Source organism: Pipistrellus hanaki (assembly GCF_964339955.1).
Source record: "Pipistrellus hanaki genome assembly, chromosome: 1".
NCBI classification, from domain to species: Eukaryota; Metazoa; Chordata; class Mammalia; order Chiroptera; family Vespertilionidae; genus Pipistrellus; species Pipistrellus hanaki.
The window spans coordinates 183,090,379-183,108,574 of record NC_140503.1 but is presented as its reverse complement, the minus strand read 5'-3'; the positions used below and the strand labels follow the sequence as shown (position 1 = coordinate 183,108,574).

Below are 18,196 nucleotides of genomic sequence, written 5' to 3'. Positions count from 1 at the left end.
GAAACCTCCTCAGCCGAAACCGGTCTGTGGACTGCACAGAAAATATCAGATCAAACTGCCCTCCCAGGAGGTCCCAGGTTCGATTCCGGTCAAGGGCTTGTACATTGATTGCGGGCACATCCCCAGTGGGGAGTGTGCAAGAGGAAGCTGATTGATGATTCTCTCATCAATGTTTCTAACTCTCTGTCCCTCTCTCTTCCTCTCTGTAAAAAATCAATAAAATATATGTATATATTTTTAAAAGAAGGCCCCCTGAAAACCATCGCAGACAGCCCAATCCATGATGCTCTGCTTTTTCCCTGGTCTCTCTGCCAGAGCTGGAGCTTGGCCCCCAGTCTTGCTCACGACAGGGCAGCGTCTGTGGTGAAGGTCACCTGTCCTTCTGTTCCAGCCCCGCACCTCCACTCACAGCTTCTGTGTCCTGGGACAGAGTCTCAAGCTGTAGGAACGGACTGATTGCCATCAGTTCCATTTTCCACCTAACTCCAATACCCAAGGTGGGGTCCCTTAGCCCAGACGTGTCTACCTAAGCGAGGAGAGGGCATTCATGACAGAAGAGTCCGAGCTTTTGTTCTCTTCAGTAAGAAATCGTTCATCTCCAGGATAAAGGAATTCACAGCTGTGCAGCACCACCCCAAGACCTAAGAAGGTTAGCTCATATGTTATAGAATTCAAAGTTTCCATTAAAAAACAACTCATGCCCTGGCAGGGTGGTTCAGTTGGTTGGAGTGTCCTGTGCACCAAAATGTTGCGGGTTCAATTCCCGGTCAGGGCATTTCTAGGTTGTGGGTTCAAATCCCTGTCGGGGTGCATACGGGAGGTAACTGATCAGTGTTTCTCACATCGATGTCTCTCTCTTCTTTCTTTCTCTCTCTCTCTTCCCCTTCCTCTCTCAAAAAAATCAGTAAAAACATATTGTTGGGTACAGATTAAAAATAATAATAATAATAATAATAATAAAGACAACACATGTTTCTTATAAATATATAACTTTATATATTATATATATTCACAATATATACAAGTTACAAACGTTTTGTAATGTAATACTAATGGCATGTTTTCAAAACAAAAGATGGGTACGTCCAATGTGGTTCCTGATTCCTCCACATCAGATGGTGCCCCAGGCCCAGATTGCTGTGGAAGTGAAGGGGAAGAGACGGGTTGCTGAAGCCTGGCTCGCACACCCGTGCCCTCCCCAAACTCCACTGGCACCAGCCAGCATGGCCCAGGTGCACCCTCAAGGGGGTGATCCGGGGGCCTCGGCATGGCACCCCCATGGGCACGGAAGCCTGTGGAGTGCCTGAGTGCTTTTAACCACCATCTCTGAGGCAGCATCTCCATGACCTGGAGTCCTCAGTCATGGGGCTCAGGACAGTCTAAAAGCAGAGGCGTTAGGTGTTTTCAGTTTATCAGTAAAAACAACCTGCACATCCACGCGCTAAATAAATTAAGAGTGAGCTACAAAGTGCCGTTTCTTCCTTGTGCTGCGGAATCCGGAAGCCACCGTTCCCAGCACCGCTTATCTTCCAAAAGTTTCCTCGCACTCCACTAGCTCATCGATGGTGCGCAGCAGGTCTTCAAAGGAAGGCCTCCCTTCAGGTTTCTACAATTAAAAACCAAAGAGAAGCAGTGGGTTCCAGGCTCTATTCCAAAAATGATTTCCCAAACTCATATAACGGAGCGCTCTAGAGCAAGGTACTCGTTGCTTTGGGACTGGAACATGCAGGCACCTCCAAAAGGGTCTGATCCAGCCTGCATGTACTGCCACTGGCCTGCATCCTGCTTCTGTTTTTGTGCTCCCACTCAAGAACCGACTGCAAAATCAAGTCCTGCTAATCAGCTCTCTATAACCTGCCCACCCCCACCTCCTTGGGACCAATTTCATTTCCCTGAAAAAAACGCTCACATGGCCTCTCTGCTCAGTCAAACCAATCTCCACCCTCGAGTCCACACACCAGGGTCATTACCACCTCCCTGCCTTTGCTCATGCTGTCCTCTCTCCCCCTGACCACTCCCTGGCCAGAGCCTCTGCCCATCCTAGTCAATGTGCTTAGGAGGCTTATGGCAAATGACTGGGAGCTTTGGAGTCAGATGGGACTCAGGTCCTCTGTAGCCAGGTGGCCTCATCAGCTTCATGAGTCTTGGCGTTCTCATCCAGAGTCATCACAGCACCTCCAAGGGTTATCTTTGAAAACTAAATCTGAAGCATTTAGCATATGATACCTGGGAGCTGATGTTATTATCTTTAATTATTGTCATCTTTCAAAAGTCATTTTGGTCTTTAATCTCGTCTATAAGATGACATTTCAATGCAGTCGGAAGGTAAACTTCCAAAGAATGTGAGTAAAAAGACCCGAGAAAGTTGAGGGCTGGAGTCAGGAACCCTCACTGGAGAAAGAGTGATACTTCAACCATAAGAGACTCCCAATGAGAGAAGAGCCCCCTCTGCAGGCTGGTTCCTGGGTCCCTAACTCAGAGGCAGGGTCCGCACTCCGTCGTGGGGCAGCCTGAATCCATCATCTTAATTATTAGTATTTTCCACTTCTCCCAATTCTTCTTCTCATTATTCAGAACTGAGTCCAGTTCTGAGACTTGGTTTCCTACCTAAGCTCAAACCACGTAAAACATGCACTCACCCACAACTCACTGAACCATAAAGACTATACGTTATTCATCTACCAAGACAAGATCCACCAATGGTTTAAAGATTCCAAAATTAAAAGCACACAAAAGAAATCCCATACCTCCTGCCAACATCTCAGCATCACTTCGTAGACATATTTGGACGCCAGCTTGGGCCGGTGGAGGCGGTGGCCGCGAGTGACCATGGTCACCACCTCGTAGTTGGTGTTCTTCTCGAAGGGCATCCTGCCCTCAGTGAAGACCTCCCACATGAGGACACCTGGAAGGGGCGCGGGTTACCACGGGAGGCACCGCTTCCCCTCCAGAGCGGGCGGAGGGAACGGGCCGGGGCTTACCGAAGGACCAGACGTCCGATTTGCTGCTGAAGCGGCTGTAATTGAACACCTCGGGCGGACACCACTTCACAGGGAACTTAGCGCCGGAAGAACTTGTGTACTGGTCATCCAGAACGTACCTAGAGTGAGAAAGACACAGCACCGGTTTACACCTCTGAGTTCTGATCTGCATCTGTACGATGTTCTTGCTTTCCACCACCCTCTCCCTCCCTTAGAATAAAAATGAAAAACACAGTTGGCTGAAGTCCAACAAGCATCCGGTGAAGCTGAATGCTTGCTTTGGTGGCCACGCCCGGTGATTTCCACCTCAGCTTTATTTACTTGGAATGGATGGACGTATCTGTACTTTCACTTTTGTCTTTTCTTTTTTTATAAGCAACAGAAGCAGAACACAATAAAAAGAGCTCGCAAACGTTTCTCTGTGAGCAGTTCTGGTACAGAGTTTTACCCAAAGGCCCCGCCTGTAAAACATCTGAAGCAAAGCTGTGCGAAAGGAAGTGGTGAAAGGCACTTGGAGACATACGTGGTTTTAGCCCCCACAATTCCGCAGAGCGCAACTTAAAACTACAGCGAATTAAAAAAGCAAATTGCAAAATGACATGTGTAAATGGTGGAGTATATATTCAAAAACCAATGACATTGCTCCTACACACACACACACACACACACACACACACATACACACACACACAACAACAACAACAAACTATTATATACTTTTTCTATGGGCACATACTTCTATCTTTCTGGAAGAACAGATTCAAACTGATAACACTATGTCTTGGGAGAATCCTTGATTGGCATGGTACACATGGGAACTTCAGCCCTTTCTGTCACGTGTTCAGTATGTATGTACAAGAGGAATGTGTTTGTGTGTTACATAAACATAGAAAGTTAATTTCTAAAAGCTCCTTGTTCCTGGAGGAAATATTCAAACCATCGCAAGGGGCTCCTTTGCTGTATAGACAAAGATGGTGACGATGCCACCAGGGGCTGGATTAACCTGTCTGTCCATCGGAGGAGACTGAATTTGTGTATAATGAGTGTGTTAGAGGGGCTGACACAAAAGCACACATTTTCTGAAAGCCAACCACATGAAAATGGAACATGAAGACCTGCCTGTCAGATACAAAACATCTTTGTACAAAGCAAACCAAGAGCAGTGGGTAACTAACCCCCTGACTGCCAGCAGTCCCGATCCCTTATATTTTATTGATTTTTTTACAGAGAGGAAGAGAGAGGGATAGAGAGCTAAAAACATAGATGAGAGAGAAACATCGATCAGCTGCCTCCTGCACACCCCCTACCGTGAATGTGTCTGCAACCAAGGTACATGCCCTTGACCGGAATAGAACCTGGGACCTTTTAGTCCGCAGACTGGGGCTCTATCCACTGAGCCAAACTGGTTTCGGCAGTAACAGAGCTTTCTAACCTCCCAGGCCCCGAGTCTCCTTAGGAGCTGACCTTGACCTGTATGTCTGTTCCTGCGTCCCTTTATTGTTGCTCTTTGTGCTGGCCATGGGCGAGCCACCCTGGCTCTTTCAATTCCTTGGCCAAGCTTGTCCCAGATTCCAAACTTTTTAAAAAATATATATGTGTTCTTTTCTTTTTTCCATCATCATCCCCCCATCCTCTCCTCCACCTCCACCAGCTTTCAAACTTTTATACTTGCTGTTTCTCCACCTGAAATATTTTACCCTCAGGTTTTCACCATACTGGCTACTTTCTGCCTTTTTTGGTTTCATTTAAATATCTGGGTCTCAAAGAGGCCTTCCGGAGTGCCATCACCCCTCCCTTACTTCATCACCCAGCACCTGCCTCACCTCCAACGCCAAGCTTCTCTATCACAGGGGCCAGCAAACTTTTTCCACAAAGGGCCAGATAATGAGTATTTCCGATTTTGCAGGCCGGTTTCTGTCACAACCACTCCACTCTGCCTTTGTGCTGTGAGAGCAGCCACAGTCAACACAAAAGCACAAGCAAGGCTGTGACCCAGTCACGCTTTACTTATGGACTCTGACACCGAATGCCAGAAAACTTTCACGTGTGTATTCCTCTAATTCTTTCCCAACCATTTAAAAACGTGCAGCCCTAGCTGGTCTGGCTCAGTGGACAGAGTGCTGGCCTGTGGTCTAAAGGGCCCTAGGTTCAATTCCAGCCAAGGGCACATGCCTGGATTGCAGGCTCAATCCCTCCCCACCCCCCACTAAGGGGTGTGCAGGAGGCAGCCAATCAATAATTCTCTCTCATCACTGATGTTTCTATCTCTCTCTCTCTCTCCCTTCCTCTCTGAAATTAACCAATATATATATATATATATATATTAAAAATAAATAAGATAAAAATGTGAAAATTGTTGTTGACTCACAGGTCATACAGAAAGAGGGGGAGGTCAGATTTGGCCCAGGGGCTGTAATCCGCTGAACCCCTGCTCCATCACATCACTCCGTCCTCTGTGTTTGCCCCTCTGTGTGTCTCAGGTCCTAAGTCTCACCTTCCTCTTGAATATAAACTGCATGTGGGTGGGGACTCGTATGTCTTCCTCTCTACTATGGTTCAGTCTAACACTGTGCTTGGAACATAGGAGGCACCTAATCTCTTAATGATGGATACATGGATGAATGAATGCAAACAGAGGAAGAAGGACAAACTATAGAAGGACAAATTAAAATTTCAAAAATTAAGCAAATACAAACAGAACAGATTTGGGTATTCTAAGAACTTTACCCCAAAACAGATTTCTGTGAAAACAAAAGATTCTAAAAATCTAATCCACACCAGGGAGAAAAGAAAGTAGTGTATTTAACAGGCTATACCACCACCTAGTGGGGAGGATTAACAATAATTAACAAAAATGTATCCACATTTTAATGAATATATGTGTCTCAAAAGAGCCAGCTAATAAGCTTGCCTTTCTGCTTCATTAGTGCAGATTATCCCCATGCTTATTCATTCTACATGCCAATATGAACATCACATAATAAAGCATTAAGCAATCATAATTTCTCAACAATTTGTTTACCTGAGGAAAAGCCACAGCTAACAGTAATGGACACGCTCAGCAAAGAAATCTTCCAAAAAGGCAAGTAATTTATTTTATTAGCTTATATAATAAATACTAATAAATGGAAAAATCAATTAGTTCCTCTATAAAAAATGAAGGGTACTACCAATATTTTTGCTAATGTAACAAAACATGTGGTTTCAGAACAGCGCTTACGAAGGCTTCCGAGGAAGAAGCTGACAGTCAAACTGCAAGAAAAAGTCAGGCTTTCTGTACTTTCAAGGGAAAGGTCACAGTTTCACATTAATTTAATCCAAAAGTTATAATAAAAATGGTCACATATACTCAGACTTACCTGGCCATTCCAAAATCAGATACTTTCACAACTCCTGCCTCATTTACTAGACAATTTCTGGCAGCCTGGGAAACAACAATATAATGGTATGTTAGTTACAAAGTTCTACAATAACAGTGGGAAAATATAAGTTCTGTTTATATTAAGTTTAGGATGGCCCAGTCAGCATCTGCAGTGGGTGGAAATGTCTTCAACATACAGTTGATCCTTGAACAACATGAGTTTGAACTATATGGGTCCAGTTACACATGAACTTTTTTTTCAATAAATACATAGAGTACTGTAAATGTATTTTATCTTCCTTACTATCTATAATAATAAAAGCATAATATGCTAATTAGACCAGACATCCTTCCAGACAACTTCCGGACAAAGCCGGGGCTACGAGGGAAGCCGTGGGTCCCGGGTGCCAGAGGGAAGCTGGTGCTGGCAACCAGGGGAAGGAAGGCCTGCTCTTACACAAATTCTGTGCACTGGGCCTCTAGTTTTCTTAATAAGATTTTTTACTAATTTATTTTATTGTAAGAATACAGTAAATAATACATATAAGATATGTATTAATAGGCGGTATGTTATTGGTAAGGTTTCTGGTCAACAGTAGGCTATTAGCAGTTAAGATTTGGGGGAGTCAAAAGTTATACACAGATTTTTAACTGTGTGGGAGTGGGATTCCCCTAACCACAGGAGGCAACCAATCAATGTTTTGTTCACACATCAATGCTTCGCTCACTCTCCCACCCCTCTTCCTCTCTGTCTGAAATCAGGAAGGAAGAAGTCAAATTGTCACTATTTGCTAACAATATGATCTTACATATAGAAAATCCAAAGTCAATAAAAAAAAAAAAACTGTTGGAATTAACCAGTAAAGTGGCAAGTTACAAAATCAACTTATAGAAACCAGTGGCATTCTTTTACACTAATGATGAAGCATCAGGGGGGAAAAAAAACCTATTCTCATTCACAATAGCATAAAAGCCAATACAATACTTAGGAATAAATTTAACCAAGGAAGTGTAAGATCTGTACAATGAAAACACATGATTTTGCTGAAAGAAATAAAAGAAGACACAAACAAGTGGAAAGATATCCCAAATTCATGGATTGGAAGAATAAATATTGTTGAAATGGTTATACCATCCAAAGCCCTTTACAAATTCAACACAATCCCCATCAAAATAACAAAGGTATTACTCATAGAAATAGAAAAAACAATCCTAAAACTTGTGTGGAACCACAAAAGACCCTGCATAGACAAAGGAAAAATGAACATAGCCGAAGTTATCACCCTTCCTGATTTTAGTACAAAGCCACAGTAATAAAAACAGTATGGTACTGCCATAAAATAGACCATGGAACAGATCAGAGAACCTGGAATTAAATCCTGGCATTTACAGTTAACTAATATGCCACAAGGGAGCCAAGAATACCCAACTAGGGATGAATAATCTCTTCAACAAATGGTGCCAGGAAAACTGGAGAAACACACAAACAACAGTGACATTGAACCTCTATCTCACACAACTCATAAAAATTAACTCTAAATGGATCAGACTTAAACATAAGACTTGACAACATAAAACTCCTAGAAGACAACCTGGGGAAGAAACTCAATAATATTGGTCTTGGCAAATTTTTTTTTTTTTTTTTTTTTTTTTATAACACCAAAAGTACAAACAACAAAAGCAAAAATCAGCAAATGGGACTATATCAAACTCGAGAGCTTTTGGATGGCAAAAGTAATAATCAACAAAATGAAATAACAGCCTACATAATGAGAAAAAAATGTTTGCAAACCACATATTGGATTAGGGTTTAATATTCAAAATATTTAAAGAACTTAAAAAAATTAAAAAATGGGCAGAAGAAATAAATAGATATTTTTCCAAAGACATCAAAATGGCCAACAGGAACATGAAAAGATATTCAACATCTATCTATCATCAGAGAAATGCAATTCATAACCACAATGAGATGTCTCTTTACACCTGACAGAATGCCTATCATCAAGAAGACAAGAGACAACAAGTGCAGGCAAGGATAAGGTGAAATGGGAACCCTTGTGCATGTAAATTAATGGATGTAAATGAGTCCAACCACTATGAAAACAAAAAGTTAAAAAGAGACCTACCATATGACCTAGCAATTTCACTTCTGGCTGAATACTCAAAGGAAAGGAAAACAAGATTTTGATGAGATACATGAGCACCCATGTTTATTGCAGCATTATTCACAATAGCCAAGATATGGAAACAACCCTAAGGCTCATCAATGAATGAGTAGATTTTTAAAAAGATGCAGTATATTATATACACAATGAATATTATTCAGCCCATGAGAAAGGAAGATATTCTGGCATTTGTGACAATATGTGTGGACAGGTACCTTGGATATCACTTAAAAGTGGAATCTAAAAAAAGTCAAAACTGAAAAAAAAGTTGAGAATAAAATTGTGGCTTTAGGGGAACTAGTGGTTCTACCAATAGACACATTTTGGAAAATAAGCAGAGAAGAAAAAGAGAAAGAAAACAATGAGACAGAGGGGGCAAATGAGTAAGAGAAAGTAAAAATAAGGAAGTGTCTCCATCACAATCATTTATAACCAATAATAAAAGATTTACTTTTTCTGGTATCTTCAGGAATTAACATGGGTTCCATCTTTTGAGAGATTAAAACAATAATAATAAACCAAGGATTTCTGTTATATCCTTTCTGCTGGTAGTGCTTAAGGTAGAAAACAGCTTAGTATTTAGTTAAAACATGAATCAAGCTTAACTTCCTAATTTACCACCATTTGCAAGTCCTTTTGTGTCTCTAAAGTTAATTTTATCTATAAAAGAATAATGGTCAGAAACACTCTCATGATTAGCTATTTCATGAGATTCTTATGGAGATCAAAGAATCTATGCATGGTAACTTGCTGGGACATATTACCTTTGTCATTATGTATTATTTATACAACTGCCTATGTACCGTATTTTTCAGACCATAAGACACACTTTTTTTCCCCCCAGAGGTGGGGTGAAAAAGTCCCTGCGTCTTATGGTCCAAATATAGCCTACACATATACTTTAAAAAAAAAGTTTTTTTACTTGCCCGGCTCTGTGTGGTCTCTGTGTGCTTGCCCTGCTCTAAAATGGTTCTAAATGCTGCTGTTTACTTTACAGGGTTGATTACATGTGTTTATGACTGTGATGTTGGGTTTTAATGCACATAAAATATTTTAGGACACTATTTGTTTCAGAATCTTTTTTTCTTCATTTCCCTTCTCTAAAAACTGGTGCGTCTTATGGTCCGGTGTGTCTTATGGTCCGAAAAATACGGTAATTATCTATATAGATAAAAGCCCAGCAACTGGAACAGTGTAATGACCAGAACGACTGGCCGCTATGACATGCACTGTGGTGGCAAACGGGACCCATCTGGGCCCCAATCAGCCCCCACAACCTCCCGCTGCCCCACCCCCCAGCCAGCCCCGCCCCCAATAGGGGGCAGAGCCAGCTGACTAACTGCCCTTGGCCCTTTCCCCGGAGCTGCCCCCCCCTCTAATCAGGGGAGGGGCTGGCCAGCCAACCTCCCACATCCCCTCCCTCATCCTAGCCCCACCCATTCACGAATTCATGCACCAGGCCTCTAGTGTAGCATATAGAATTTTAAAAGATCTTTCTGTTAAAATTATGGCACATTAAACTTACCAAGTTTAAAAATAATAGTGAAATATTGCTGACAATAAAAATTGGATATTAACAGATTATTGCTCATTGGCAGACCCCACATTACAAAGGAATTTGGACAATGAAGGGGAATTGGATGGCTCATAATTTACCAGATCTCTGTGGATGAAGCTGTTTCGCTCCAGGTACTCCATCCCTTCGCACACATCTTGGCACATGCTCAGCAGCACATCTCTACTGAAATGCCCTTGCCTCTGCCGGAGGAAGTTCAGCAGGCAGCCCCTCTCCATGAACTCGGTAACGATGTAAATCGGCTTCTGCTGGGTGCACACGCCATAGAGCTGCACTAGCTTCGGGTGTGTCAGTTTCCTGGGAGGGAAGTCAGGCACACACACTGTTACTACAGGAAAAGGAACCATCGGGGCTCAGGCCGCGGAGGGGACACTGTTTAGTGCAAAAAGGGGAACCGGAAAGAACGCAGAAACTTACATCATCACTTTGGCTTCTTCTATAAAATCTTCCTCACACATCGCGCCTTCCCGAATAGCTTTGATCGCCACTTTGTACTGAGCTCGCCACTTGCCGAGCCTCACCACTCCGAACAGTCCACTCCCCAGCTCCCTCATAAAGGTCAGCTCTGAAGGGTTGATCTCCCATTTCTCTGTGAGACAGACGGGGAAAGTGATAAAATCTCATAAAGAGAACAAAGCACACATCAGTGGGAAATAAAGAATTATAGCTCATGTCCATCTCATAGTCACAGGGTGGAGGTCAGTGTATTAACAATGACTGGTAAAAAAAAAAAAAAAAAAAAAAAAAAAAAAAAGAGTAAACTTGCAGAAACCAGTTTGGCTCAGTGGATAGAGCTTCGGCCTGCAGAGTGAAAGGTCCCAGGTTCGATTCCAGTCAAAGGCATGTACCTTAGTTGAGGGCAATCCCCAGCCGGGGGTGTGCGAGAGGCAGCTGATCGATGATTCTCTCTCATCGATGTTTCTAACTCTCTATCCCTCGCTCTTTCTCTCTGTAAAAAAATCAATAAAATATATTTAAAAAAAAAAAAAAAAAAAAAAAAGAGTAAACTTGCAGCCTGCATTGAAACTGCATATGTGTCATGGACACGGACAACAGTGTGGTGACTATCGGGGGTGGGGCGGAGGTAGAGGAGAGTAGAGGAGGACATATGGTGATGGACAGAGACTTGCCTTGGAGTGTGAACATACATTGTGCAGATGACATGTTGTGTAATTGTGCACCTGAAACCTGCACCATTTTGTTAACCAGTGTCCCCCCAATTGAAAAAAAAAATTTTTTTTTTAACTGCAAATGGTGGCTCTCCACTCTCTGATGAAAGTGTACCTCTTTCTAAGTTGTCACAATACAAGCAAAGTGAACTGATCAAGGCAAGAAGATGCTGCATAACAGGCTAATCACAACAGAGCTTGAAAGTTAAACCTTAAAAAAATTCCTCCTTTACCACTCTTTCCCCTCATATATTTTTGTTGTTGTTGTTTGGTTTGGTTTTGTTTCCAATTCCAGCAATTCCTGCTATTTAAAAGTTTTATGCTGGAAGCAACAGAGACAATCGAGTGGAATGCCTTCTCTATGATCACCATCCTTACTTTTCTGGGAGTAACCAACAAAGCCAGTGAGAACCAGGAAAGGCTCTGATTCGTTTTAGGTGTAAGATGGTAACTAATGCCTATTTTCCATTGACAGAGAGTTTTCTGTCGAAGTATGTCTATGATGACAATAGAAAACCGAGGGTAACTACAGCTGTTAAGTATACTACTGTAGTAATCACCTAAAAACCCAGACTACAAAACTTATCAAAACAGCTCTGCTGTGTGGAATGCCACTCATCTAAAAGGCCTTGCGCTGATGGCTTCTTTTGAGGGAAACCTGGAAGGGCAAGAACAAACGCGAGTTACCGTAGCTGAATCCCGCAGTGGTGGGTGCCTTCTTCTCCTTTGCACTGACAGGGTACCGCAGCCTTGTGACAAGCCCTAGAAATCAAAGAAAGTATTGCCGTCAAATTCATTCATAATTGACCTGCATGGCCAAGTGGGAAGCTAAAATACATAAAATCCATTCGTTTAGTCACCCAGTGCTCGTCCTCTGTGTGTGCATACAGCTCTGTGCCATATCCTGGCAAGAAGAAAGAGGATGAGCCTACTGTCTGAGCTGACAATTTCATATTTTTATGTAGCAGGAAAAACTTGAATATATATGTATATCCACACTTTTATTAATTCAATAAACATTTTTAAAAATACTACAGTGCTTATCAATATGCAATCTGTACTATGAAAGGGAACTACAATATTTAATAATAATTGATTCTCTGGCCCGGTTGCTGTGGCTCAGTGGATTGAGAGTTGTCCCATGGACCAGGAGGTCCTGGGTTCAATTCCTGGTTAGGGCACATGACCAGGTTGTGTGCTCAATCCCCAGTAGGCGGTGTGCAGGAGGCAGCCAATCAATGTGTCTCTCTCATCAATGTTTCCATCTCTCTCTCCCTCTCCCTTCCTCTCTGAAATCAATAAAAACAAAATATTTTTTTTTAAATAGATTACCCAGAAATAATATTAGGAATCTTAACATAAAAAAATCAGGCTCTAAAATATCAACAACTGGTAATACCAACTACTGGAAATCAATGAGGAACATTAAATCTTTTCATCTAAATTGCTAAAACACCAAATAAGAAGAAATGGCAGATATCTCTCCTATAAACACCCATTATACACTGTATTTTCTCTATTACAGCATATCTCATACTAACTTAATATCATTATATACTTCTCTGCCTCCCCTGCCAGGTGGTAAGATCTGAGAGAGACAGAAGATCTGGGAGAGACAGAATCAATGACTACCTAATCCACCATAGTCTCCCTAGAACCTAGCACATTTCCCAGCATGCACTAGACAATACATGTTCATTAAATGAATGGAGATAATGGTGAAAGAAATAGTGTTATACAAACACTGAAAATAACATAATATAGTCTAAAAAAAAGTCCTTTGTGGAATATATTGATAGGAAATGTTCAACATTGAGTTACCAAATGACCCAGAAAATCCATTTTACCAAAGGAAAATGAAAGATATTTCCATGCCAAGACTTGTATACAAATATTCATTGCAGCATTATTCATAATAGCCAAAATATGGAAACAACCCAAATGTCTATCAACCGATGAATGATAACAAAATGGATAAACAAAGACCATACAACGATTTATTACTCATCAATAAAAAGGAATCGAGTACTTATATAAACTACATAATAAACTAACATCAAAAACATTATGGTAAGTCAAAAAAGGTAGTCACAATTGAGCACACATTGTATGATCCCATTTATATAAAATATCTAGAAAAGGCAAATTTGTAGAGACACAAAGATCAGTGGCTGCCCAGGGCTGGACTGTTGAAAGGATACAAGACTTCTTTTGGGGTGATGGAAGTTTTTTATAGATTATGGTGAGAGTTGGCACAACTCTGTAAATATTTTAATGACCACTGAATTGTACACAACTCTGTAAATATATTAATGACCACTGAATCTCAATAACTGTTCCAGTCATTATCTGAGAAAAGTGAACAGTCACAAGTAGAAACAGACTTTGTAAAAGGTTCCTTCAAGCCGAAACCGGTTTGGCTCAGTGGTAGAGCATAGGTCTGCAGACTGAAAGGTCCCGGGTTCGATTCCGGTCAGGGGCATGTACATTGGTTGCGGGCACATCCCTGGTGGGGGGTGTGCAAGAGGCAGCTGGTCGATGTTTCTCTCTCATAGACATTTCTAGCTCTCTATCTCTCTCCCTTCCTCTCTGTAAAAAGTCAATAAAATATTTTTTTTTTTTTTAAAAAAGGTGCCTTCAATAAAATTTCAAAAGTTACTTTTTCATAAATTGGGTTAGACACTTGGCTATCCCCTGTTCGTTACATCTTTGAAGTCAAAGGCTAGACATGTTTCCTCTCTTACCCTGTGAAGCCTCAATGGGCATAAATGTGGTTTCTGGTGTTTGGTTAGTTCCCACTCTGCATGGTGAGGGTAGCAGAGATCCGGGAAGAGGGAAACTCTGTCTGGGACATGATTACTCTTATCTTTGGAAGCCTCTAGCCCAAGCCTAAACCCTGAGCTTGTCTGGAAGCTTCTGTGACAACTCTGACATATATATATCTCGGATTTTATTGAAAAAAAGAAAAAAATCCAATGACACTTCGAAAAATGTTATGGCAGGCTTCATTCAGGACCATTGTGATAGGATCAGAGACCACAGCAATGGGATTTTAGAGTCAGGGAGACAGGCTGGAATCAACCCCAAATACAACATGGGCAAGTGGGAATATATATCCAGGAACGGGATGGAGGTCAAGAGAAACATCAGAGGTAAGGGAAGTGGGCAGTTCTGGCTAAACCAATCTAACAGGATCTTGTGGATGATGAGGAAGTTGCTCAGATATTGAGGGTGATCAGACATCAGATATCGAGGGTAGGGGGTTCTGGTTCAGCTGACTTAGCAGACCTCCAGCTAAAACTGGATTTTACAAAAAGCGCATGGCCTAGGACAGCAGTTGCCAACCAGTGGTCAGTGAACTGCTGGTAGCCCATGAGGTCCGAAAGGCTGGCGACCACTGGCCTAGGCGACAGTTCAGAAGTCTGACTACAGTCTGGTCAAGCAAAAAATCTTTGTCAGTACCAAGGATATAAACCCCAGAAATGTGACATTTACCATACACAATAAAAATAGCTCATGCCCTAAGGTCCAGACTGAGCATTTTATGGGACTTGATATTATTTCTGATTTTTCTTTGTATATAGCACTTTTTAAAAATATATTTTTTTGATTTTTTACAGAGAGGAAGAGAGAGGGATAGAGAGTTAGAAACATCGATGAGAGAGAATCATCGATCAGCTGCCTCTTGCACACCTCACTGGGGATGTGCCCGCAACCAAGGTACATGCCCTTGACCAGAATTGAACCCGGGACCTTTCAGTCCTCAGGCTGATGCTCTATCCACTAAGCCAAACCGGTTTCGGTGTATAGCACTTTCTTAATATGCAATAATTTTAAGTCAATCAATCACATTCTACAAGTAATTACAAAAAACAACTGCTCAGTGAAGAATTCATATAAATTCTGATCATTTTAACCTCTCCCTCTATTGAAATGGGCTCTAACAGCTCACCTACCTGCTGCATTGTGCCTGTGATATTCAATGATCTCAGGAATGGAACCAAATGCGTGTTTTTCAGCCAGATAATACTTCTTGGGGGAGGTTGTTGTTTCCTTTATATGATAATGCCTGAAACCCGATGAGCCTTCTCTACAACAAAAATCAAAGTGTGTTAGAACCAAGCTGGAAGAATGTAACTTCACTCTGAAGACATGTTCTACCAGGTCACCACAGGGTCCCTACATATGGCCCCTCCTACTTGCTGCACACATTTTGTTTCTCCCCATGCCCACCTTAGCTTTGCTTTTCACATGTAAAGGCAGAGTTTTTACAGTGGTCACTGATAACATTATTGGCCCCTTGCCTGAGATTGTAACAGAGAGCATTTACCAATTTTGTTTACCAGCAGTTAAAGTCTTAACAATAGCTATTAGCTGGCTACCTCTGTCTGTCCCTGTTGTTGGAGTAAAATTGCAAATATTTAGAGGACTTACATCCACTTAAAAGTGAATAAACTAGACTCGTAAAAAAATGTACAAAGTTCTATTTTAGATATCTTTCTAGAACACAGAGATTCTGCAGTCATCTCTTGCTAATAATATTACAAAGATAACTCTCACTGCCCTTAAGATAAAGCTCAGACCCAGATGATGTGGCCCAGTGGTCGAGCTTCCACCTATGAACCAGGAAATCACAGTTCAATTCCCCATAAGGGCACAGGCCCAGGATGCAGGCTTCATCCCCTGCAGGAGGCATGCAAGAAGCGGCCAGTCAATGACTCTTTCTCATCATTGATGTTTCCATCTCTCTCTCCCTCTTCTTTCTTCTCTGAAATCAATAAAAATATAATTTTTTAAAAAATATATAAAACTCAGACTCCTTGACATTGACATGACCTATCCTCCACGTTTATTTCTCAGGTTCTCTCTCCTCTCTTCATCCTGTCTCCCTCATTCTACAATCCAGCTGCAACACTCTTGTCAGTTCCTGGTACTCATTCTATCTCCCCGCCCCCCCCCCCAACCCCCCTCGCCCCCTGCTTCTGGGCTCAGGCAGTTTCCTGGGTCTGAAACATTCTTTCCCCTCCCTCCAATTTTTGCCAGCCTCACCTGTCATGTCTGTTTGAATGTCACTAGACAACATTAACAACTAACTCAGAGGTGTTGGGCTATGTACCTCATTTTCCCCATCCTACCCCAGCACACAAGCACTGCCCTCCTAGCATAGCACTTATTCATATACTATCCTGACTGTTACCTTTTCTGAAGCAAATTTGCTCACTGTATCTGCACTGGTATCTGTAGTGCTTAACACACTGCTCAGTAATTATTTGTTTAATATTGCTAACATTTTTATAGCTATTCTCAACATATATATATGAAGCAAATTATTGAAATATCAATTAAAAATTTTTAAAGTACAGACTTTAAAAATCAAGTTCAGATTTTCTTTTTAATGTTAAAAATTAGGAATCCATACGAACTATAGAGGAACTTCATACCAAAACTATAAATTTAAAAGAGAGGGAGAGAGAGAGTAGGATTACTTACCCTCCAAACTTTGTATAAAGGGAGACTGTGTACATGCCCGGTTGACTGGAATCCCTTACCATAAAACCGCCTTCTTTATCCTGAAATGCAAGTGAAGAGAATTGTTTCAGTTCAGTAACACATACCAATGCCATAGAGAAGAGTCAAGAACCCAATCTTGAACAATTATTAGCTTTTATCTAGAAAATCTGCTTTGGAGAAGCACAGCTTCTAGGAGGTTTCCTCCACATGACTTCCCACGAGATCAGAGAAAGCACACCCACAATCCCCCATCCACAATCACACACTCAGGATGAGAAGTCTCAAAAGGATCCTCTCTCGGGGCCCTTTCAGAGCAGCAGACCAGATTCTGCGACTCCTTCAAGACCTGGACATGAGGGGGGACAAGTTACTGAAAAATGTATTTCTTAATGATTGGGTTTCATTTCATTCATCTTTAATATCTGCTAAAGGTCTGATCCTGACCCAATATCCTCTTCTATCCAAACAGCATTTTTTTTTCTGTAAATATCTCAGTGCTCTTTACAAACACGTGTTAAAAAATCCTGAGTTCCCCTGGAAATCGGTGTTAAATATCATTCTTTACAAAAGGAGAAATGGAGGCACAAGTGATGTAAGCAGAGAAAACCAAAAGGCAGAAGCGACAATAAGTGACTCAAGGATAAATCCTCATAGGTTCCTAGCCAAAGAGCAAGAGAGACAATGGAGTTAAATAAAACCCCACAAATATTAATAAATCTGATAAGAACAATTAGGGACAATGGTATAACATTTCTTTGGTAAACAGAATAGTAGCTACCATATGTTTACTAAGAATTTACTCTATTTTAATATGTTCTAATCTGTGGATTTACTTAATCCTCAAAACAGTCCAATGAGTAGGTACTAATGCTACCGTGTTTCCCCCAAAAATAAGACATCCTCCGAAAATAAGACCTAGCGCATGGAAAGATAAGACATCCCCTGAAAATAAGACCTAGGGCAACTTTGGGAGAAAAAATTAATATAAGACACTGTCTTATTTTTGGGGAAACAGGGTATCCCTGCTTTACTTCACAAGTAGGGAAGCTAATAAGTAGCAGACCCAAGATTAGAACCCCAGGTCGTCTAGCTACCCACTCCCCTAGAGTTGCTGCTAATTGTGGGGTCACCAGGGAGGCATGTAAGAATCCTGCAAGAAGTCACGTGGTTAGGTGTCATTTGAATCAAGCAAAGTCACCTGCTATTGCTCTCTCAACATAAACTATAGAAACAATTGCCCAACAAAACCTTGACTGGTGGGGAGAAGCAATAGATAAGATGAGAAAGCATGAGTTTAAAAGACTGGAAACCATTCATAAATGGAATAGCAAGATACAAAATGCAGAGGTCACCTCCTAATCCAACTCCTCACCTCACAAATGAGAAATGGGCTAGAAAAGTCACTGTTAGACTTGGGTCACCTTACTTATTAG

At 41.5% G+C, this 18,196-nt stretch overlaps 1 protein-coding gene across 2 annotated transcripts in view; it reads right to left on the bottom strand.

The window, feature by feature from the left end:
* Positions 1-972: 972 nt before the first annotated feature.
* TEC (tec protein tyrosine kinase) overlaps positions 973-18,196 on the bottom strand; it is a 112,987-nt gene continuing 95,763 nt past the window's right edge. For both annotated transcript variants that reach the window (XM_084899978.1, XM_084899977.1), the window contains exons 10-18: positions 16,743-16,822; positions 15,209-15,342; positions 11,940-12,014; positions 10,501-10,672; positions 10,164-10,380; positions 6,341-6,405; positions 2,982-3,100; positions 2,748-2,905; positions 973-1,606 (exon numbers count right to left, since the gene is read on the bottom strand). In XM_084899978.1, the coding sequence (XP_084756104.1) occupies positions 1,523-1,606; positions 2,748-2,905; positions 2,982-3,100; positions 6,341-6,405; positions 10,164-10,380; positions 10,501-10,672; positions 11,940-12,014; positions 15,209-15,342; positions 16,743-16,822 (1,104 nt within the window). In that variant the 3' untranslated portion in view covers positions 973-1,522. The remainder of the gene's footprint in view (positions 1,607-2,747; positions 2,906-2,981; positions 3,101-6,340; positions 6,406-10,163; positions 10,381-10,500; positions 10,673-11,939; positions 12,015-15,208; positions 15,343-16,742; positions 16,823-18,196) is intronic.